Here is a 23,588-nt window from a genome sequence, read left to right as displayed (position 1 = left end):
GGAAGTCATGGGGAAATTCTAGCACTGCTTCCCATGGTTTGCTGTTCTGTTTAATTCTCTAATTGTTTAGCCTGTATCAGGAAGTCAGTGAGAACTGTGTAGACGGTTGGATAGAGTCAGTATGGTACATTTCAAACATTCACCTGAACACTATAAAGGCAATACTTTCATCAATATTTCATTTATTCCAACTCCTTTCTGTAGTCTAGACTGAAAAAAAAAACAAGCAAGAATGGTAACTAGTTTTTCAGAGTCGGGCACATTGGCTCTCATGTGGAGATGTGTCCTTGCAGCAAAGTTACAGTAACTCGTTCAGTGTGAGCCATTTAGCAAATTAATGTTCTTGAGATGCTAAATTACTCCATAATGGCTCAAAAAATGAGTAATTCAGCCTCTAAATGTGGACGTCCCTCTTTAAAGCAACTGTCTACACTGGATAGGTGCTCTGATAGCCTCATACGGCACCTCATCAGCTTCCCTTGCGAAGCAATTATCAGATAATTTACCCGAAGACCAAGGCAGACACTGGCTACTCTAAACGGCCTTTGGAGAAGAAGAGACTCTCACGTGGACAGATCAGGAGAGCGTTCCCTTTTCCCTATCACAGAGCTACAGATTGACAATTGAGAATTTTCTGGAATTGTGCATCATCTTCAACTCCCCTTTTTTTTTCATGCTTTTTTGAGACAGGGTTTCTCTGTGTAGTTTTGGTGCCTGTCCTGGATCTCACTTTTATGTAGAACAGGCTGGCCTCGAACTCACAGAGATCCACCTGGCTCTGCCTCCCGGGTGCTGGGATGAAAGGCGTGCACCACCACCGCCCGGCTCCAACTCCTTTTTGAGGTGGTAAAATGAAGGCCCATGTAGAAGCCCTCGTTCCTCCTCGCCCTTCAGCTTTCCCAGTGAAGTGTTACCAATAGCGAAAGCCTCTTATTTATATGTCTGGGCCTGGGAGTCATCTCCAGATGTCTAGAGCCAGTGAGGACATCTCACTTCCCTCCCGAACTCTGACCTAAGATCAACCCTAAGAAAGAGATTAGATGACCCAGGCATCACCCACATGCTTTTTGTTCCTCACAGCATCCCTCCGGCCTGTCATTATTACTGCGTCAGGTAAACCCACCTACTTGTGCGTGGCAAAACAGGTTTCTCAGACTTCAAGTTCATCCCAAAGTTTGGTCAGCCTATGCATCTGAGTTGGGGGCCCACAGAGGGAGAGAGAGGGAGGGAGGGAGAGAGGAAAAGAGAGAGGGGGAGGGAGGGAGAGAGAGAGAAAGAAAGGAAGGGAGAGAGAGAAATGCTGATGTAAAGAAATACAACCTTGGGATAGCAAGACAACTCAGCAGGTAAAGGTGTTTGCTACCCAAGTCTGAGGAGCTGATACTTGGAGCCCGTGTACAGGTAGAAGGAAAAGAGTGATTCTACAAAGCCATCCTATGACCTCCACACGTGTGCCATGGCGTGTAGCTACAGTTTTCCTGCCTTGTCCACAGTCTTGACAAATCTTTGTCACCCACCAGTCCCACAGCCGCTCAGACCCAACCAAGTAAACACAGAGACTTATATTGCTTACAAACTGTATGGCCGTGGCAGGCTCTGCTAACTGTCTATAGCTTAAATTAATCCATTTCATAATCTATACCTTGCCATGTGGCTGTGCTTACCGCGTCTTCACATGCTGCTGTCATGCGGCAGCTGCAGTGTCTCTCCGCCTCAGCCTTCCGCTTCCCAGAATTCTCTTCTCTCCTTGTCCCACCTACTTCCTGCCTGGCCACTGGCCAATCTGTTTTATTTATTGACCAATCAGAGCAATTTGACATACAGACCATCCCACAGCAATGGCGTGAGTGCTCATACATAGACAAATAATCTTTATTTTTATTTCTTATTAATAAGAAATATCACTTTCCAGGTCTACCTAGAAAAGGATTTGTTTTCTCCCCATTTGAGTATGTGGGAAGGAAGGAAGTCTGATATAAATTAAGATCTTTTTTCTTCATAGCTGGGCCTTTTGATTAAAATGTATATAAAAATCAAAGACTAAAAAGTCTTGGTTTTTAAATAGAAAATAGATCAATTAATTTAAGCATGTAATGAATGTTAGCCTAGCATCAGATGAAAGAAAGACCTCGTTCTATGTCGAACTCAAAAAGAAAAGAAAGAGTTAGGTCCTTATCAAGGCAGACATACAGGGAGAAGGCACTTCCCTCCAAGAAGATGCTAGAGTAATAAACCCAGAATTCGAAGAATGCTGTAATGTCGAGAAGTAACATGGCCCTCTAATGCGTCTATCTGCATGAATCTCAATGCATCTGACTGTTCCTATAGAGCCCAAAAAGCATGGAGGATGGCTAACTGAAAACCTAAAGGAAGGCCACATATATGCAGCGATTATTTGAAATTTAGAGTAAGTGTGATGGGTTATGACCAGCAGTTTCTCTTCACATACATATCTGTGGTGTGCCTATTCAATAAAAGATCATTTCGTTTCTATCCTACTGATTTAATTTTAACATAATTTTTAAGGTATATCTCATAAAGGTATCCTCTCACCCACAGTTAGTCCCACATGGGTGTGTCCCACATGGCCCTACCCTCTGGGACACCATTTTAAAAGAGTAGTTAAGCCATCTGAAGGAAAAGGCAACATTCCCAAATGCTGCATTACAACAGCAATGTGGTTAGCAAACTATTAAATAGTTCAAGTCTCTGAGGCTCCAGTGAGGTGAGAATTTTGTCCACGCCCTTCGGTCAGGGAACGTTTCACACTTAGCCACTCCTTTCCGGGCATCGTTCACATATTCATTCTATATGGATGATGGCAGGTGCTGGAGAATGGGCAAGTTCGCATCCGCTAGGCTCTGGACAGATGAAAAATACCTGGAAGTGTGGTAAGTGCTAAGACAGTGTTATTCAGCAGGCAGCGTGGGCAACCAGGATGCTCATCCAAGTCAGACTGGGAACAAGAGTAGGCAAGATACACATCTCAGTGAAGCGACATCTGAAGATACAGATCAACGTTAGCAGGAGGTGGTGGAGTGGCAGACCCGGGCTAAGCCTTGACTGGGCAGGCCAAGCATGGCAGGATTCCAACCAACGTGCATCTTAGAATGGAAGGTGCATGGGGGTACTGGAGGACGGGACTAGCGAAAGATGTCGGAAGAGCGTGCTTCTGCTCCAGTAGGGCTTAAATGGCATGCTAAGGATTTGGACCACTTGGGGAATCTTCCACCCTGGGTAGAAAAGGTGCACTTTGGGGAATCTAGCAGGGAAGCCACATGGTCAGTTTGGTGACCATGTAAGCGTGGGCTTAAGGGAGAAGACTAGAAGGTATAGGGAGAAATAGAAAGTTAGGACTAAGAAGTGAAGGGCTGAATCCAGACTAGGCACTAATCACAAATTGAAATGAATTAATCATCAGGAGATGAGTAGATGGGAGAATTCTCCGAGAGCTCCCTGTTTTCCCAACATGGTTGGCAAAGTAGATAGGAAAACACCAGAAATACACAGGGAGTTCAGATTTGGAAGTTATGAATGTAAGTCCCCATGGTCCTGTGTTACATGTGATCAGAACATCTGTCTGGAAACTTGTGTGTTCTTGAACACCTTTATCACAGTTCTTGGAAGACTGAGCCAGGAAGACCAGGAGTTCAAGACCAGCCTGGGGAAGTTAGCTAGGCATAGTCTTAATAATAATAAAAGAAGGAGGAAGAAATAGTAATGGTTAGAATCTTAGGGGAAAACCAGCTCTTGAGACGCAGATGTGATATGGGAGCTACTGAGAGAACTAAACTTGGAGTGAATGAAGTCACAGTGAAAAGGAAGGTAGAAGGTCTGGTTACCAGTGTCAGGGCAGTTTGCTGTGAATCATGACGTGCCAGGCTGAACTTCCCTGTGGAAGTAAGGTAGTTCCCTGTAAACACTCAAAGATCCACCTTCTGGAGACCCGATTCTTTGGAATGTTCAAATGGCCTCTCCTTGTACATGATATCACTTTCTGTGTTTCTTTTAAATGTGTGTGCACGCATGTTCACATACGTGCACACAGATTCAGAGGTCAGAGAACACCTTTCAGAGTCATGCCTCAGGAGGCACCATCCACCCTTTCTTTTTGAGACTGAGCCTCCCATTGCCCTAGAGATTACCCAAGTAGACCAGGCTGGCCAGCCAGCCCGAGCTCTGCCTGTCTCTTCTTCTCCAGCACAGTGGTTACAAGCATAGCAACACCTAGCTTTGTTGTCCCAGGATTGGACTGGAGTCCTCATGCCCGCCTGGCGAGCACTCCACCAATTGAACTAGCTCTCCAGCCTTGTTCCCCGATTCTCTTTGGTACTCCTCGTCCGTCCAAGGCCCACAGTTCCTCTTCCCTTCTGAAACTGAACAGTATTCATTTTGCCCTCTCCAAGCTGGTGAACAGACATCACATTAGTCTCAGCAGTCCCTTATTTTTTTACGTTCTGAGTCTTCCCACTTACTGAACAGTGATGTACTAAATAGTAAAGTAAACGATAGTCTACTGCCATTGTTTATCTTTGCATGCATTGATTCTCACCTGGGTTTCCCGAGCCGCCATTGATATGTCCTTGGTTCCCTGTGACATTTTTTTTTTTTCTGTTCTCTACTTGCCCCCCTTCTCCTCCTCCTTCCTTTTCCCTGTTATGCCCCCTGTGAAAAAGCTTTGGTTGAATGGGAAAGGCTCTGGACTAGAGTAAAAACCTGGACTCCAGGACCAGTTTCCAACTGTGATGTTTGGCAAGCCACAGAACCACCCTTATTTATGAAATGAAAGGTTCCTTAGCAATGAAAAAATTCCTTCTTACTGGAACAAATCTGTGGCTCTACCATTCTTCCAATTTCTCTTGGCCTCTGTTAACGCTTATCCCATAAGCAAAATTTACTAAAAGCTACCAGATTTCCTTTGCTGAAACAATGATACATTTTGCGTCTCTGTTGAAATGAGAATCTTATGTGTTATTTTGCTGGTGATAACAACAACCACTCAGTGATGAACGAAATTTCTTTGTAAATAGAATACCTACCTTCAGGAAGTTTTCTCCTGATCCCTTTTCCTCACACATATCCATTTCTTGGGCATTGGGTCTGTGTGTGTGTGTGTGTGTGTGTGTGTGTGTGTGTGTGTGTGTGTGTGTGTAAGAACAAGAATACAAAGAGAACAAAAGAGGATGAGTTTGCCTCTGCCCACTTCTAGAACTGGTGGAATACATCCAGGATGATGAAGGCATATAGAGAGCAAAAATTCCTCATGATGAACTGTGTAGCAATTCTACATTTCAGAACCTCCATAAATGTCCATGTTCCTCAGCCAGGGTACAGTTTGAAAAGGCGGGAGGGGACTGCCCAGAATCCTTTGAACCCCTAAGGGAGCTATTTCTGGACCTCCCTGGTTAGATGACTGTGTCTCAAGGCTGGTGCATTAGTACTCTGTCGGTTCTCCTCTACAGGTTAGGACTATGCAGAGAAAGAGGCATGGGGTCACCTTTCTTGAGTTCGATTCTTGAAAAAACAAAATGGCTCCTGAGGCCGTCTCTCACTATGCTCCATGTTCCAAAGGGCCAGGCCTGAGGTGCCCGAGGAAGGGATGCTGTCGTCCATCTCCTCTGAACTCATATAATCTGGAGAGTTCAGGACAAGGAGAGAATGGCAGAGTGCCTTCAGACTGCTGCCCTTGCTGGTTTCATGGAACAAGCACAGGTTAGACCCTGTCCCTTATGAGAGACCTCCTAAGGAAACTCAACCAAGCAAAGAAACTGAAACTGGTGTAGCCCACCCTCTCCTGTCTGTGCACATCCCTGCCTCAAGGTCCTCTCAGCACTTGAAAGGAAAGTCACGGAGAAACAAAGCAGTGCGTTCTTGGGTCTTTCTTTTGCTCTTCCCCTGTCGCGTTGATAATAGGTACACCTGAGAAGGCCCTGTCACCTTGAAGTCACCTGAGTCCTCTGCTTCTCATGATGTTAGCTGCTTTTTCTAATCTCTTCCCAACTTTTGAGGATTTCCTGTGGGCAACATTGCTGTTGGCTTGAGAAGAAGTAATAATTCATCTCTGAGATAATTGTTTAAAAAAATACTTATATGTAAAATCTTGGGCTTAATGTTACAAATCATATAGTATTAACATCAGAATGCAAAGCAGCCCACCATCCAAGTATAAATGGGTCCTGTTCTGATTTTGCTGTTGGTTGGCATGTCCTTCATCAGGACTGAGAATCAAGGAGTGACTCCTGCGAATCTTCAGTTCTGATGGGGTGGTGATTGTATCACTTACCATAGTGGTGGATAAGTTGTTCCAAATTAGCACTATAGAGAAAATTGTCATCGCAGGTGGCAACAAGGAGTAGATTTTCTTGTTTTTGTTTTCATTGCCTCATGGGAAAGGAAATTTAAGCTAACAGATGTAGAAGATGGACGGTGAACCACAGGGCCCATGAGTCTTTCAGGGAAAGCTTACTGTGATTCAAGTCTAGGAGCAAGTCCATACACCTACTGAGAAATGGAACAAGCTAATAGTAGAAGATCCTAGGAAGATGAGAAAGCCCAACCCCAACTCTACTTGAACATTCTACTAAAGACCCCATTAACAGAAGCACTGAAGTCAGGCAAGTCCTAAAGTTTTGGAGACCGGCAAATGGTTTCCACGTGAGCAATTTACAATATCAGAAGTCTATTGGCATAGAGTTGTTGAGAGTCAGTGTTTCTCTCAAATGACAATCTACTGGAGATATTTAAACATAGGAGTATTATAATCATAGTGTTCCAGATATTTACCTGTAAGTGTGGGGAGAGGCAGGTAGACCAGTTGTCAAAGTCCAGGGCAGCTGTGGGAATGGGAAAGGAGAGAATGTGAAATTATGAAGGAAAAATGAAGAGCTGCGCACTTCACGTCTGTAAAGGGAAAGGAGAGAGATTTCATCTCAGGATAAGAACGGGGGATGACTGAGGTTACGACTCTGAGGCATTTACTAATAATCTCGCTGCCTAGGAAACATAAAAGGAGTTTTGAAAATGCTCTCCAAAAGCTAAAGTAGCAAGTCTAGGCAAAAAATGCAATCAAAATTAAAGTCAAATAAATAGATAACCATAAAAAGGGTACCCCATGGCTGCAAGAGCCAAAGGTCAGTAAGAGCCTGAGGGAGAGTGTCTTTTCCAAGCTGAGTCCTTTGTGAAGAGGGGTCAGCTGGGAGCAGAAAAGAATGTGCTGTGTGGTGAAGCTGGAGCGAGGAGGCTACCAGATGAGTAGTGCAGTGAGCATGAAGTTGATGTTCTATTCAAATTCCCTAGAGCCGATTGCATCGTAAATTCAAAAGGCTAATAAAAGAAAAGCTACATCTCTAATATACGAACGAGCTGGGGCGGTCTAATGCACCGAGGCCAAGCCACTCACATTAAGCAGAACTACAAAGCTGCCCATGGCCGAGGCAGGGTCCGGCAGTCTGTGGATCCGATGGAAAGGTCTCTGATCTCTCAGAGCGTTCCAGTGGGTTATTGCTGCTATATTGCCTGAAAATTAGGTTGTTTTTTTTTTTTTTTAAGAACTGATTCTTTTGTTTCGACTCCTTACCCAGAATCCTCGGGTCATTTTCAAGTCTCATTTTCACTTCTGTTGACAAAGGTCCTACTCTGTGAGAAACTCTTCATGGATCCACACTGAAATGAAAAGCTAAGGATGACAGCAATTCTTTTCATGGTGCTTTTGTGGGGGTTCATAACGCCACGCCCGAAGGCCTGGCTTGATCATGCTGAGGGCCTTAAATTGAAGGAGACTGGAAAAGTCCTGACCACTTCCAACCTTCCTTCCTCCTTCCTCCCTTCACTCCAGAAGCATGTCATAGAACCTGGAAGTCCTCTTCCCCCAAGATGGGTCACAGGAGCTGTGGCTCCTCTCCTTGTAATCCCCAAGGGCCCTCTCTGTCCTTTCTGCTCTTCAAGTAGGCCACAAGACCCTCATTGCAGGCCCTGCCTAGGGAGACTGATCGAATCTGAACAAACAGAGAGAGACCTTGCTTTTCTGGTCCCTCCGTTCATCACCATCAGGTCATACATGTCTTGTCCAATCATGTCTACCCAGATGACCCTGCTTCATCCAACGTAAATATCAAAGTACACACAGGAGTAACCACCCCCACACTTGTGCTTATCACAAGGGATAGTCCTACATGTGTTCAACCCCAGAGTGTATTCCTTTTAACCAGCTATTTCTTGGCCTGAAATTAGACGCTTTCTGCCTTCAGTCTGATTAAATACTGTTTATTCATGAAACAGTGCGGTAAAAGATGATAGCTCTTTACTTAAAAGGCCCTGTGTTGGTCCTGACGTTTTCGCTATGTTTTGTGTAATCCTCAAGTCTAGGGAGCTCCCACTGCCTGGCCTCTTCGTAAGCTCCCTCGGTGCTACCCATCACGTCAGCCCCATTAAAAATTTTGCTTCCTAAAAACCTTCCTCAATGCCCCATCCCCATACTGAAGCCTGCTCAAAGTCTGACTCTCCTACAGAGTTCTGCTGTGAAGACTCCCAGCCCCTTAATGTTCAGTGACTAACTTACCCCTCTCCCTGTCCTAACAGCTTCACTTCTATATGTTCAACACCCCCAGGACCCCCAACTCCCTCATCTCCTACCCCACCCAGGCCTGATCTGCCTGTGGAAATCTCTGTTATCCAGGCTTGATAGCAGAGGTCACCTCAAGGAGGTCCCCACTGGCTCCTCCAGCTGGAGACATCTCTGCCTACATTCTGGTCCCTCTGGGGGGATCCCTAGTACCCCAGGGACACTCGTTAGGAGGTAAACTTTCACGTATGTGACTCTTTTGTATTCTCTTTGGGTTCTCAGTGCCCTTGTATTCAGAAACTGATGGGTAGCTAGACAGGAAGATCTCTTACTCATTCCTGGCCTTCCTTCTTCACACACTTTAGCCCTGTTAACACCTTAACTTAGGTTTAGCCATTTGTTGGCAGGCACGCGTGTGGAACTTCCAGGGCCAAACTGTTAAGCTGAGCCATCGAGGAGCCGGCTTAGCCTTCTGTCATTCTAACCACTCTGCCTGCAAAGGCTACTTGTGTTTTTATTTCCCAAAGAACCGAAGGCTAACAGGTTGCCGTTGGAACGCTCAGCATCCTGGGCTGCATCCCCATGTGCTCAACCTCCTGTGATAGAAAGATGCCTGCCCAGCAGGAAATGGAATGAGTGGTAAAGCCAATGAGAGCATCAGGTCAAAGGTTGGCAAAACGCTTTCTGCAGGAGAAAGGTGAAGTTTCTGCTTGAGATTGAATGGGGCTGGGAAATAGAAACCCGCGAAAGGGCAGGTCAGCGGCTGCAGCCAGAATGAATTGATACACTGCTTTCGGGTAGGATCACGTGTATAAAAGCACAGTTCTCAACTCTGAATCGGGCCCTGTGATTTACAGAAAGGACAAGGTCAGCTGCCCGACAGTTCCATTGACAACTCAGCCAGGAGAGCCTGAACAGGTGACTTGGTCACATCATCGTCATCTTCCCATTTACAAGATGGGGGAGGGCTAATGCGATTCAGAACGATCTCTCTGCGAGGGCATTGAACAGGATGTTAATTTCTAAAGGACTCGGGAACTGTGAGCAGTACAATGTGATGCAAGAATTATCCTGAATATAAGCCTCGACTGGAGACCGATTTTGTCCATAATTCTGTGTCTCCGCTTTGCCGTGTGAATGAGCCTGGGCCTGCTTATTTCGAGATCAATATCTTCAGGAAGGCAGTGACAGCAGTAAACTATTTTGGATTTCTTTCACTTATGTCTTAATCTGCTCGGGGCTCCGGGATTGCTGAGGAGGGAAGGCTGTCGGCTCTGTTTCTTTGGCGCTGCCGTTTCTGAGTCCACGTAATGATGGCACTTAATGGTGTGTCCGTTCCTCCGGTCCTCCATCTCTCCCCTCTTCCTCCTGAGTGCCCGTTCCCACCGCGGCAGCCGCGTGGCAGGCTGTCAGACCACGTCAGTCAAACCCGAGACTCACTGACCCTGAGCCCTCTTGAGTTAATGGGTCAGCACAACACCAGGCACGGAGCAGACCTCTGTCCTCGCCATCTTTATGGCCCGGGATCTTCTAACGACAAACAACATTTGCGCGCTTGTCTGCTCTGCATTCCATATTGCTCTGTATTTATACCTATTGTTATGATTGTATGCTTGCCCGCCGCTGGCCATTTTTGTCTTCGTCTAGAACTATCCATTCCCCAGCATCATTGCTTCTGAGCTTGTCACAAGGAGAGGCTTCTAAAATTTTCATGGAGAATTTTGAATTTGCTTCTCCCTAGTTAAATAATGCATCATCTTTTTTTATTTTTCTCTGGTGATGTCACAAGTGAAAAATTAAGAAAAATTGAATTCTTAGTCAAGTGTTGGTCCTGTGGTACATTTTTCTATTATCACGGCATGGCATTTAAAATGGACCCTAGCGTTTAAATAAGTTTCTCATATTTGTATGCTCAAAAATAAGCATGTAATAAAATATCAAAGAACTGTCAAATGTCAGGAAATACTGTATCTCATTTCACTAAATATGATGAATCACTTGGAATAGCACACAGCCCTAAATTTAGCAGCATAGACGAGAAGTTGGGGGCTGGAGAGATGGCTCACCAGTTAGGAACACTTGCTCGTCTTCTAAAGGACCCAATTTCAGTTCCCAGTACCCACATCAGCAAGCTCACAACCACCTGTAACTCCAGCTCCAGGGGATCCTACACCTTCATCTGTTTTCCGTGGGCACCCATATGCATGTGCACATACCCCAACCAGTACACATAATTAAAAACAAATCTTTCTCTTAAAAAAAAACAGTAATTTTTAAGAAAGGTTATCACCGTCACTACCACCAAAGTCCTAGTTTGCTGTAAACTATGTCAATCACTGAAAAATATTTAGTCGTTAGGGCTAGGGATGCAGTTTAGTGATGTAGCATTTGCCTAGCTTTTACTAGGTTCTGGGTACCAGCCCCAACACTGTCCAAAATGAGTCTTTAAAAGGCTTTTTTTTTTTTCTTCTTCTAGTTAATGTGTTAAAAATGTCTCAAGATGCTAAAATAATACTTGAAATGTGTGTGAAGGGAGCACCTGTGTGTGCAGGTTGCACAGTCATGGAGGGCTTAGTTGATATAACTTTAATAGCACGGAGCAGCGAATTGCGTCTACTTGGTGGAAAATATGAAGGAATACTAAGGAATTTAATATCAGCAAACATGTTCCCTTTGAAACAGCAAATTAGATGTGCAGGTGGGTTTTGGTCACACTTCAAAGACTAAAATGCTGAGATGGAGAACTATTCTGTTTACCCCCGCTTCCACCAGTGAGGTTTTTCTGTGTTCAACAGGCTTCCGATTACTTCAAAGCGTGTTTGATGTCCTCACTCGGCATAGCTCATGCACAAAGACAAATACTCCTCCAAATCTGTGCCGCGGATGCCGGTGTGCCTTAAACGTATAGGTAGAAAGTGGCAGCCATTTCCTTGTTAACACCACACGATGCCTCTCTCATTCAGCTATGACAGCGAAGGTCGCCTAACGAACGTTACGTTTCCCACCGGCGTGGTTACAAACTTACATGGGGATATGGACAAGGCTATCACGGTGGACATCGAGTCATCCAGCCGGGACGAAGACGTCAGCATCACTTCCAATTTGTCCTCGATCGATTCTTTCTACACCATGGTTCAAGGTAAAGGGCAAAAAGCAGAATTTGAAATGAATTAACGAGCAAGCTATCAGTAGCACCCAGTAGAACTTGGACCTTCCTGTTCTAAGATAAAATGTAATATCTGAACTCTTTCACAGCTTGGAACAATTGCTAAACCTGCCTTAAATCCCTCTTAGCTTGCTTGGGTTTGGTTTGGGCTGACTTGCTGTTTTTGATTGTGTGTTTCATTTTCTTTTTTCCTTTTTAAAAACTTGCCCATCAGGCAACCTTTGCAATCGTTTAAAGTAATATTTCCTGCTTATGTTTCTTCTATGAATGGCCCTATATTATCCCAAAGTCTGACTAGAGGCACTAGTCTATAACATGAAAGGGTTTTTTTTTACACAAAACATTAGGTGGATCCCTTTTCTTAAAAGTCGGTTTTGGGGGAGAATATCACTTTATGTTTTGAGTATGCAGGCTATGGCTGCTGATCTTTCCATGGTGTCTTTGACAAAAGACAACAGGTTGTACATAGAGGAGGGGACTCCTCCTCCTGAAAGACCACGTGTGTGGTCTACTGCACATCCCAGAGAAAGTGAACCGGCATTTCATCTGCTAAGGTTATCGGTACTTTTAAATTCTCCCAAAGTTTGCTTCTGATATTCAGCCAAAACTCTGGTAGCCTGAAACAGCGGAAGTCCAAGCTGTCCTGTCACTCTCTGGAAGGACATCTGTACCCATTCCTCTTTTCACCAGCATGGTAAACTACAGTGATAGAAGTGATAGAAGGAAGGATTTGTTCGGCTTCCAGTTCCAGAGGTGTCCAACCATGGCTGTTTGCCCATGTGATTGGGCAGGATGTCATGGAGGTAGAAACAGAGTAGAGGAGTCTCTTCACCTCATGGTGTACAGGAAGGAGATGGGGGGGGGAGAGCAAAGGAAGAGGAGGAAGAGAGGAAAAGAGGGAAGGGGAAAGGTAGGGAAGGTAGATTGGTATCAGGTGCCCAGCCCAGTGACGTATTCCTTCAGACAGGTACTACCTAAAATATCAGAGACTCCAAAACTGACATCACAAACTCAAGACCAGGCTCCTGACACCTGAATCATTTCTGAGGGGACACTGGCTCTCCAGACCATAGCGACAACATCATTAAATGCGCCTTTTGTTTTTATAAGTGGGCCTCAGCTGTTTTGGAAATATGTATCAGTTCTGAATGCCTGCTATCTGATGTTTAGTAGAGGCAGAATAGCTCACGGTTTCTGCTTCTCATTTTTTTTTTTTTTAGACCAGTTAAGAAACAGTTACCAGATTGGTTACGACGGCTCCCTTCGAATCATCTACGCCAGCGGTCTAGATTCACACTACCAGACCGAGCCCCATGTCCTGGCTGGCACCGCGAATCCCACGGTGGCCAAAAGAAACATGACTCTCCCTGGTGAGAACGGCCAGAATCTGGTAGAGTGGAGATTCCGGAAAGAGCAGGCCCAAGGCAAAGTCAATGTGTTCGGCCGAAAACTCAGGGTAAGTAATACCTGGAGAGAAAGAGGAAGACATCTAGCTCCGTGCCGTGTCCAGAACCGCTCTGTGAATGCGGCCTGCCTGCCCGGGCATGGCCTGGCCACCGGCCACCCTCATCTGTCTACGTTGAGTGTATGCCACGAACCGTACCAGCCATCCAAACCTTCCAGTGATTAGAAGGAAATTCTTCCCTGGGAAGTTTGGAAATTGCCTGTAACACACTTCCAGATGCACAGGCTCTGGATATCCACTGAGCCCCATCTTGCTAATGTCACCCGAAGACTCTCGGGACCATAACCCCCCTTCTCCCACCCTGTTAGCGGTGATGGCTTCTTTCTGCATAAATGGGAATAAGTCAGAACTGGTTTACATAGTCACACTTTTCAAACAGATACGAATGTTGAAGGAGACAGGCCAGCACCCATTGCGAGGTGACGTCTTTCTTTGCAGTCGCCATATGTTTGAACTGTGGTTCGGATGTGTAGTAAGGACTTCCCACCTCAGATCCTCTCTCGATGCTGTCTCTGTGCAACTGACAGAAACCCCACCTTTTATTGGTTGTTTTTATGAGAAATGTGGTGTTTCTCATTATGCCTGGTGTGATTGAGCTTTGCAAAATGGTCTCTGCATTTACGTGTTAGTGTTTTGTTTTTTTTTTAAATCACTCTTGCATTCCAGGCCAAATGCATCTGAAAGGCAAGCTGTGATTTATGGTAGCTGTTGGGTAAAGACAATGTAGATTAAACACTGATGCAAGAAATCACCTTCAGCCACAGTAAACTGAACCTGATTTATTCTTTATATTAGCAAACAGAATTTGAGTGTATCAGGTAAATGTAGATAATTCTCCCCAACATTACTTCCCTCACCATTAAAAATAAATAAATACCTTCAAATCAAGAGAACAAAACACGAAGCTTGCTGGTCATCCCCTCCTTTTTCTCCTACACTCCAAATGGCTAAATTATTATCCTCAGGGGCCAGCATTATTTACTTTGGCAATTCTTCAGGGTGAGAAACAGCAACTAAATATTGCTTTTGGCCATTTCCAAGAAATAGAAATGAAATTTTAAAAGCAATCAATGGATCAAACACAGACTGTATCCAGCGCATGGGTTATATTCTGATTGCAGCTGATCACTAGGCTGGTGTTTGGGGCTATAATACATGGTCTGTCTCGCCAGGACTGAATGCAGCCACCTCATCCCTGTGCCTGGCTCTGGTCAGCCCCGGATTGGTTCTGGCAGGCTGGAGGGAAGAGACAATGAGAGGGAGACACAGTGGTCACTAGAGAGGAAGATGAGGTTGGTGTCCAGCTGAAGCAATGGCCGGAGAATTTCCCCTTTCTTTTTGCTGATTCTCCTAGGACTGTGGTCTGTTGCCAAGTGCACTTAATTTTCTGCCAGCCTTCTCACTGAACCCTGGAAGCAGTGGCTTCCACGTCTTGTCTCCGCCCAAGCGAACAATGCTGCACACGTGAGGTATACATGCCCAATAAACACAGGAAAAAGTTGTTCAACATCCCTAACTGTCTTAGTTTTCTGTTGCTGTAATTAAAACACCATGAGCAAGGCAACATATAAAAGAAAGGATTTAATTTGGAGTTCACAGTTCCAGAGGGTTAGAGTCCATGCCCATCATGTCAGGGAGCGTGCTGGAAGGCAGGCACAGTGCTGGAGCAATGGCTGAGAGCTTGCATCCTGCTTCATAAGCATGAAGGAGAAAGAGGAGCTAACTGGGAATGGAGTGGGCTTCTGAGACTCAGAGCCCACCCACAGTGACACGCCTCCTCCAACAAGGCCACACCTCCTAATCCTCCCCAAACAGTTCCACTAACTGGAGACCAAGCATTCAAGTGTATGAGCCTAAGGAGACCATTCTCATTCAGTATTGCAGTTCCATCCTTCCTAGTGAGAACGGCACTGGCTGAGGAAACAACAAATAGGCAGCATGTGGACCCAAGGGGAATCATTACAGACTGATGAAGGGACCATAGTCTAGTCCAGCCACTGTGGAAATTAGTATGGACTTCCCTAAAGCCAAACTTAGATGTAACATGTAACCCACTCCTGGGAATCTACCCAATGGTGCCAGGTTTTGGGTTTTTTTTTTAATAATAGTATATCTTATAGGCTATTTGCGTTCCACCCTCTTAGTTTGCTTACACATCATTAATTCTATATTAGAAAATAGGTGAAATGCTATCATCCTGATAATATCACAGCATTATAATCTCGAGAGGTTCTGCATTGCTGTGTTACAGACAAGACCCTCTCTTTTCACACGGTCCTTACAGGCATCAGTGAGCCCGTGGAAAGTGTAGGGGAAGTGAAAAGCATGCTGACGTAGCCGTCCCTCCTAGCCCTGCCCCGGGGACCCTCAGCCACACGTGCAACATGTTGAGTTGGTCTACCCGCACGGCACATGGCTGGGAGAGAGCTGTTCCGTTTCCCGGGACGGAAAATGTCCGTGGGAAGAGGGAAAAACTTTGTTCATTGGCTCCATGGTGAGTTCCATGCCAGCCCAGGCTACTGTGTGTGTGTGTTTGTGTGTGTGTGAGAGAGAGAGAGACAGACACAGACAGAGAGACAGAGACAGACAGACAGAGACAGAGAGAGAGACCAACTAAAGTCCTTGGTCCTGCCCCCAACTCTAGCTGGAGACACCAGCTCTGTAGACTGGAAGGAAGTTGTGCACACAGGTGTGAGTATTGTTGCCTGTCTAAATAGCAGGACCACATGCCACAGCAGGCCACTTGGGCAGATGCACTCTTTCAAATGCCCTGTTCAGTCCCATTTGAGATCTCCAGCTGATGTGTGTGATTGCTCTCCCAGAGACAATGCCAAGATCACACGGGACGGTTTCTGACCCTCAGCATAGGATTGGATGTGCCCACTCTGACTGCTAATTTCATTCCTCCTCTGAGGATTCCAAGAGGAAAACCCCCAGAGGAAAGTGCCGACAGGAAAGGCTGTTTTGAGGACTGAACCTGGCCCCACCAAGATGGGGGGAAGAAGTGAGGGCAGACAGCCTGTGGCCACATGTGACCTGAATCGGTCTGGAAGACCAATTGCATCCCTCCCTCTCCTGAGACCGAGAATGTCTCCTCTGTCCTTTTCAGTATTTCCTGGCAGACGGTTCTTTTTCATTTTCAAGTTTTTGATTTAAATTTAGCTCCGTGCCTGACACATGGTGGACGCTCAAATATTTATTCAGTGAATGAAAGAATGAGGAAAGACAGGCTTGCAATATGGATTGTCTGTGTTTCGTGGCATGTAGATCATCCGAGGCAAGAGATTGTGTGAGTGGCGTCTGGCCTTGCTGATACTCAGTTGCTATAAACAAGCCCAACGCGGCATTTGCTGGGTCTAATAGATGGGTGACTGATAGATGGATAGCTGGTTACTATACAAAGTGCGGGTACGTAACGTAGATTTATACGTTAAAGGGAAGGTGGGAAGTAGAAAGGGGAAAATTTTATTAGAAACTAGTCAGTGCATTTTCTGTGAGACAGGAAGAAGGAATATGGCAGGAAACAGATACATGGAACCTGGCAGCCACGCAGGAAAACAAGGCTTGCTGGCTCGTAGCTAAACTTAAAAATAAACATAGATGAGGCCTGGGGAGTTGGCTCAATCAGGAAAATACCTGCCTCGCATGCGTGAGGACCCTCTAAGTTCAGTCCCTACAGGCCTCTTTAAAAACCCAGGCAGGGTGGCACACTTGTAATCCCAGCCCTGGGGAGGCAGAGACAGGTAGACCCCTCAGGTTTTCAAGCCATCCAGTGTAGCCTAATCGGTAAGTTCCAGGCCAATGAGAGATTCTGGTTAAAAAGAGACAGACAGACAGACAACTTCTGAGGACACCCAGGACTGTCGTGTGGCCTCCAGCCACACCCACACATGCATGCACATAGATGCATGCATAGTAGTTGCTTGTGTTTGTCAGATAAAAATTGGGAAAGAGAAGTGGACCTGGGGGGGGGGGGGCGCAGTAGGTAAAGCTTGTAGGCAAGAGTGAGGACCAGACTTCAGATTCCCAGAATTCACATAAAGCCGGGTGGGTTAGCATACATCTGTGATGTCGGCATTTCTACCAGCAAGATGCGAAGCCAAGACACTGGCAATCCCCGTGCGTGCACACAGGCTAGCTGACCTTGAATCCAAAGACCTTCTCTCAAACCAGGTGGAAGGTGAAGACCAATACCTAGGGTTTTCTTCAGACCGCCACACATAAGCATGCCCACGTTCACACGTGTACATACACACACAAAGATTAAAAAGAAAATGGACAGCCTTCAGTGGCACAGACCGGTATCCCAGCATTTAGGAAGCTAAGGCTAGAGAATCATGAATTCAAGGCTAGTCTGGGCTACACAGTAAAGACAAAGTTGAGGACTGGAGAGATGGCTCAGCGGTTAAGAGCACTGGCTGTTCTTCCAGAGGTCCTGAGTTCAATTCCCAGCACCCACATGGTGGCTCACAACCATCTGTAATGAGATCTGGTGCCCTCTTCTGGCCTGCAAGGATACACACAGACATTACACTGTATACATAATAAATAAATAAATCTTTTTTTAAAAAAGTTGATAAATAGTCCTAAGTTTTATCCATGCTGTGCTTCAGGAGCAAAATTCACTTATTTTAACAACTGCCCGGAATTCATATTAAAGGGATTAAGTTTAGTGAGCTATTTCAAAGAGAAACACTCGGAATTTGGAAGTCCAGAGCGTGTCTGAAGGCACCCAGAAATACAATAGCATATTGAAATCTCTCACACTCGGCCCATCACATTTGTGTGGTATTTTCATGCAGTGTTCTGTCCTGGAATGGGATCACACATTCAGTTAGCTCTCGTGACGAGCGCGTACGGAGACGCAGAGCCATCTGTGGTAGTGGATAGATAATCCAACAGGGCCACTGAGGAGGCTTCATGTTGTCACCGAGTGTGCTGGGTGACAAGCCAGCCCTTGCCTCCTCCTCCTCCTCCTCCTCCTCGGTAACACTTCAGAAGAGTGTGCGTAATCCGATTGTGCTGGCACCTCCTTTTAGGCAAACAGTTTGAGGTCATTACAAGTTGAATTCTCAGTCACTCCAGAAGGGAAATTGTAACCATTCTCGTCTCACTGTCAAAGGATGCTGTGATTAATCACAGTCGTGCTAGACGCACGTAGCTGGAAACACGGAGATTTTCCATGCTTGCTTAAGGGATAAATAAAGTCCGTCCCAAAGGCAAGTCGCTGTGGCCCCTTCACCGTACCCGATATTGAGGTTCACTTCTGAGAGAGGTAGAACACTGACTAAAGGTTGGGTCTTGAGATTAGGTATTCATCTGAACCTCATGCTTGTCTTTGTGTGCATGTGTGCACAGGGGTGCACGTTCTGTGGGGGTCAGAGGTCAACCTTAGGCATCATTCCCCAGGAGCCATCTACCTCGTTTTGTTGAGTCCGGTCATGTCACAATGACCAGCAGCTAACGGTGTATCAGACTGGCTGGCCAGAGGGCCCAGTGACCTTCCTGTCTGTATCGCTCCAATGCTGGACTTGCAAGCACATACCACACACCCCAGATTTTCTTTTTAAATATGGGTGCTAAACATCCAGACTCAGCTCTCCATGCTTAGGTAGCTGGCACCACACTGACTGAGCCATTTCCCCAGTCCCTTAAACCGATATGTTTATAACTTAAAATATTCATAAAATCATAATATGCTTCGTTAAGTACAATACCAGAAAAAGATTTAGGAGGCTGGAGAGATGGCTCAGAGGTTAAGAGCACTGGCTGTTCTTCCAGAGGTCCTGAGTTCAATTCCCAGCAACCACACGGCGGCTCACAACCATCTATAATGAGATCTGGTGCCCCCTTCTGGCATAAAGGCATACATACAGATAGAGCACGCATACATATAATAAATAAATCTAAAAAAAGAAAAGAGAAAAATGCCTTATTTAGGGTAACAGAATTAGGTATCAGATTGGACATGACCCTTGGCCACTGCAAATTATTTACAGTAACCAACGAGGGTGTGCTTAGAGGGACAGCAAGAACAGAAGGTCTGTTAGTGTGGTTTGAAGTTTTATATTTTAAATAACAGTGACTAATATCTAGAAACACTAAGAATATTTTAACACCTTGCCAGGCAAAGAGGCACATAGCTGTAGCCCCAGGAACCTGGGGAGCTGAAGCAGGAGAATTGCTCAAACCTCGAGTTTGATACAGCTGTAACACACACACACACACACACACACACACACACACACACACACACACACACACCTTGATTTGTGTTGAAATGTGGGGGGGGGGAATCCCCCCCCCAGAAACTCATTATTTCAGCTTGAGGATATAAGACAGATATTGCATACAATATTTGTCTGGATAAAAAGAAAATTTAAAACATCCATGCCCCATTGGGTCTCCTAGGGCTTCCAGATGCTCCCAGATGGTGGCATGTTTGGTATGGAGGCCCATGCAGTGTTGACAGTGATGGCATGCTTGATTTTTGTCAGGGGGAGGGAGGGTTGGTATCCTGTAACCATCCTCACAAACCAAAGGAACAAAGCAGAAGCCAGCAGCAGGTGGCAGGTGAGCCAAGATGAGTTCCAGACCCATCTCCGGCTAGTCATTGAGCATACCGGATGCACGGCCCGGAACTCGGATACGATAGCCAGAGGAGCACCGTGGAGATAAAGCAGGGTTAGTGAGCAGCAAAGACTCGAAGTCCAGATTAAAATGGAGGCAAACGGAAATACAAACAGATGGGCCATCATGCGGGCAGCATTGTGGAAACTACACAGTCCTTCATGGTTCTTCATGGGTCAGCACTACCTAAGAATGTTTTCCTAGAAAGATTAGAAAGAGGCCAAGCCTGAAGGTGGGGGCGGAATCTTTTTTTTTAAATAACCCACGGAGCATATTTTGTGCTGCCCATCCACTCACACATATGGGGCCATACGTTCCCGTGGGGTTGACCTACCAAAGCTCCCTGCGTCCACAACAATGATGATAGAGCCAAAGCGCTTGTCCCTGCCGGTTACGGAGTTGATCTGATAGCAAATCTTCCCACAGACCGGAGAAAAGAAGTTTGCAATATTAGCCATAACTCCCTTCCAGCGCATCCTGCAAACTGGCGGAGAATTCGCCTAGGCAGGGGAACAACGGATGGAGAGACGTTTCTTCATCAGGAGAGGGAAGAGGACAGACAGCCTCCAGCTGGCTGGCTCACAGTCCAGTTAAAACCACTGACCGGCAAAGCCCCAGGGATCCAGCCCAAGTTCTGCGCTTACGTGTGGACAAAAGAGATACAGGGTGGTTCAAAGCCCAATAGCAGGTTGCTCCTAGGCCTTGTAAGTCTTGGAGGTCAGGCTTTAGAACTCATGGGACTTTGTGCACACACACACACACACACACACACACACACACGCACGCACGCACACGCACGCATGCACGCACGCATGCACGCACGCACACACGCGTGTGCACACACCATATAAACCTTTGATACACACAAATTCCTGCCATGATATAATGTAGTGGTTTTCTTCCCCCATACAAACCCTGTCTGAAAATGCAGGGCCACTTCATCTCCACGCTGAGCTCTGACCTTCCTCATTATTTGTAAATCACCTCTTTGAAGGATTTTTTCCCCCAAAACCCATTCCTTTAAGACTTCTGCTGCACCCCTCTATGGACTTTACACCTCTCCCCTTGAACAGCTAATTAGAAAAGTGTAGGCTTAAGGAATATTTCTGCTTGGAATGCAATTAGTATCAGTGGTAGGTTGCAAAAACTAATTTTATCACAGGTTTTATACAAATGTACATGTATATCATATATGCATACCTATGCATACATGTGTTCTGGTTTAAAGTGATAAGTTTGGGTGTCAGGGTGACCGGGGGATGGACTTCTGGTGGCAAGTCCTCCCAGTCATCCTCACTGGAGTCAGAATCTCCTGACTGGTTGACACACATCCCTGGGTGTTTCCAGAGACAATTCACTGGAGAGGGAAGACTTACCCTTCATGCCTATGGGTGAATGCAGGGGGGAGGAGAGAAGGCCAGCCTAGGGCTGTCGCTCTTCCTTTCTCTATTTCCTGACTCACTCCACTAGTTCTCCCCCATCCTTGATGGACTGAATGAACTTGAACTGTGAACCAAAGTCAGTCCTTCCTTCATTAAGGTATTCTTTAGGGTATTTAAGTCACAGTAACAAAAAGATAAGATAGTCTGTAAATGCAGATGTTACAGATGTGAACATTGTGTGTGTGTGTTAGTTACGTTGTGTTGATGTAGAAATGTTGTGTACATCTTACTTTGCTTTCTGTTGCTATAACAGAGTGCCTGACGCTGTGTAGTTTATAAAGGGAAAAGGTTTACTTTAGCCAGTGATCCTAGAAGTCCAAAAGCTCAACACCAACATCTGCTTGGGTTCTGTTACAAGTCTCAAGGCAAGAAGTAGAAGAACATGCCTATGAGAACGTAATCTTGTGAGAACAAATCAATTCAGTCAACTATGTCAATCTCTTGAGAGAAACATGAGTTCTTCTTAAAGGTTCCACACCACCACACTGTTTCCTTAGCAACCAAACTTCATCCTAGGTTTTGGTAAGACAACCCACACCCAAGCCATAAACCCAATCACCTTGAGCTGTTCATCTGTTAATTCTAAAAGTTCTAGCTTAAAATGTGGTCAGACGCTGTCAAGGTTGCTCCGTTTAATTTTTAACAATCTAAACATCGACTGAGAGCTTTGGTGTGTACAGACGACCATCCCCACAAAGGTGCCGTAGGAGACCAAGCCGTGAACAAAGGCGTGGTCTCTGACCCTCAGAGTTCAGTCTGCAAACACCATCGACTCCTCAGGACCACGTTTGGACTGCAGGAGTGAGCGCTGACTTGCAGATGTCTGCCTTGCATCACAGACGTTAACAGCCAGACTTTGTCAGAGATCCTGGACATGGCATACAGCCACGAGGAGGCCGATTGCAGTGATACAGTGCTAGGTTTAGAAATTAAGTACGATGTCCAGCCTGTGGATATGTGATAGGAAAGAACTCTGGAGTCTGGGCCAGTTCCCCAGATGTGATCAAGAGAAAACAGCACTCTGAAAAACTGTGACTTTCCAATCCTGGGCCCAGAGCAATGATCGTGTTTGTAACCTCCTGCTAGTTCAACTCATTAATAATTTACTGTAATGTGGGCTCCAGCTTCTACTTAACTGCACTTCAAAGGGTTGGAGTCACATTTACCACTGTTTCATTTAATGTAGCCGTGATTAATTCACTAAGTAATTATTTTTTTCTCTGTCCTTTTGGGGGAGGAGCTTTGAGTGATTTACATAGGGTGTTGTTTGTTACTAGGAAATCTTTAGAGCAAGCATATTTGCGCTCTCTCGCTCTCTCTCTCTCTCTCTCTCTCTCTCTCTCTCTCTTTCTCTTTCTCTGTCTCTGTGTCTCTCTCATGTGTTGCTTTTAGTTTACAAAATTTAATTGAAACGGTTTGGAACAAATGCCAGGCTGTCTCTCTGCTTAATAGAGCCTTGTGAAGGAACGGTTAATCTATTACCTTGTACTCGTATCTAAGAATTTGCTAAATTAATTTACTGGCAAAGAGAATCAATCACCACAAGCAGTGCTTAAACAAAGCTGGGAACTCCTGTGGGTGAAAAGTGTCTCGCCCTGGAATGACGAGATGTTTTCTATCTCCCTTTGGTACCAGGTCAATGGACGAAACCTCCTTTCAGTTGATTTTGATCGGATCACCAAGACGGAAAAGATCTATGATGACCACCGGAAGTTTCTACTGAGGATCGCTTACGACACATCCGGGCACCCCACTCTCTGGCTGCCCAGTAGCAAGCTGATGGCCGTCAACGTCACCTACTCATCCACGGGTCAAATTGCCAGCATCCAGCGAGGAACCACGAGTGAGAAAGTGGATTATGATGGACAGGGGAGGATCGTATCTCGGGTCTTTGCTGATGGTAAAACGTGGAGTTACACGTACTTAGAAAAGGTACGCCTGCGTTCCGGTGTTGAGGTGGGCAAGGGATGGTTAGCATTTTCCAACAATCACACCGATCACTAGGAGAAGGAAAGAAAAAAAAGGAAAAAACCAGCAACACATGACGGAGTTCCATTTGTTATTCTAAGTGTCCCTGTGGCAGTCACGGAGGTGCAGGGTGATGGATTTCTGTATTAGCAAAGTAGTTTCGCCTTAGTTAAGTTCTACTGTCTGAGACCCTTTTAAGTGATTCATGCTGTAAACAAACAAGCTAACACTGTGCACCGGCCAGCTCCTCCGCTGACAACATTCACCAATTAGACCCCGCGCCTGCAAGTCATTTGTAAATAATTTCTGCTCCGGCTCTTTCATTTGAGAGAGAGCCTGCATTAGTCCCGTTCAAAC

At 45.6% G+C, this 23,588-nt stretch overlaps 1 protein-coding gene across 10 annotated transcripts in view; it reads left to right on the top strand.

Moving 5' to 3' along the window:
* Tenm3 (teneurin transmembrane protein 3) overlaps positions 1-23,588 on the top strand; it is a 727,726-nt gene that overhangs the window by 690,600 nt on the left and 13,538 nt on the right. For all 10 annotated transcript variants that reach the window (XM_028854524.2, XM_028854525.2, XM_028854518.2 and 7 more), the window contains 3 exons: positions 11,524-11,699; positions 12,947-13,182; positions 22,899-23,195. In XM_028854524.2, the coding sequence (XP_028710357.1) occupies positions 11,524-11,699; positions 12,947-13,182; positions 22,899-23,195 (709 nt within the window). The remainder of the gene's footprint in view (positions 1-11,523; positions 11,700-12,946; positions 13,183-22,898; positions 23,196-23,588) is intronic.

Source organism: Peromyscus leucopus, chromosome 17, assembly GCF_004664715.2.
Source record: "Peromyscus leucopus breed LL Stock chromosome 17, UCI_PerLeu_2.1, whole genome shotgun sequence".
Lineage (NCBI taxonomy): Eukaryota > Metazoa > Chordata > Mammalia > Rodentia > Cricetidae > Peromyscus > Peromyscus leucopus.
This window is presented reverse-complemented; position numbering and strand designations above follow the sequence as displayed.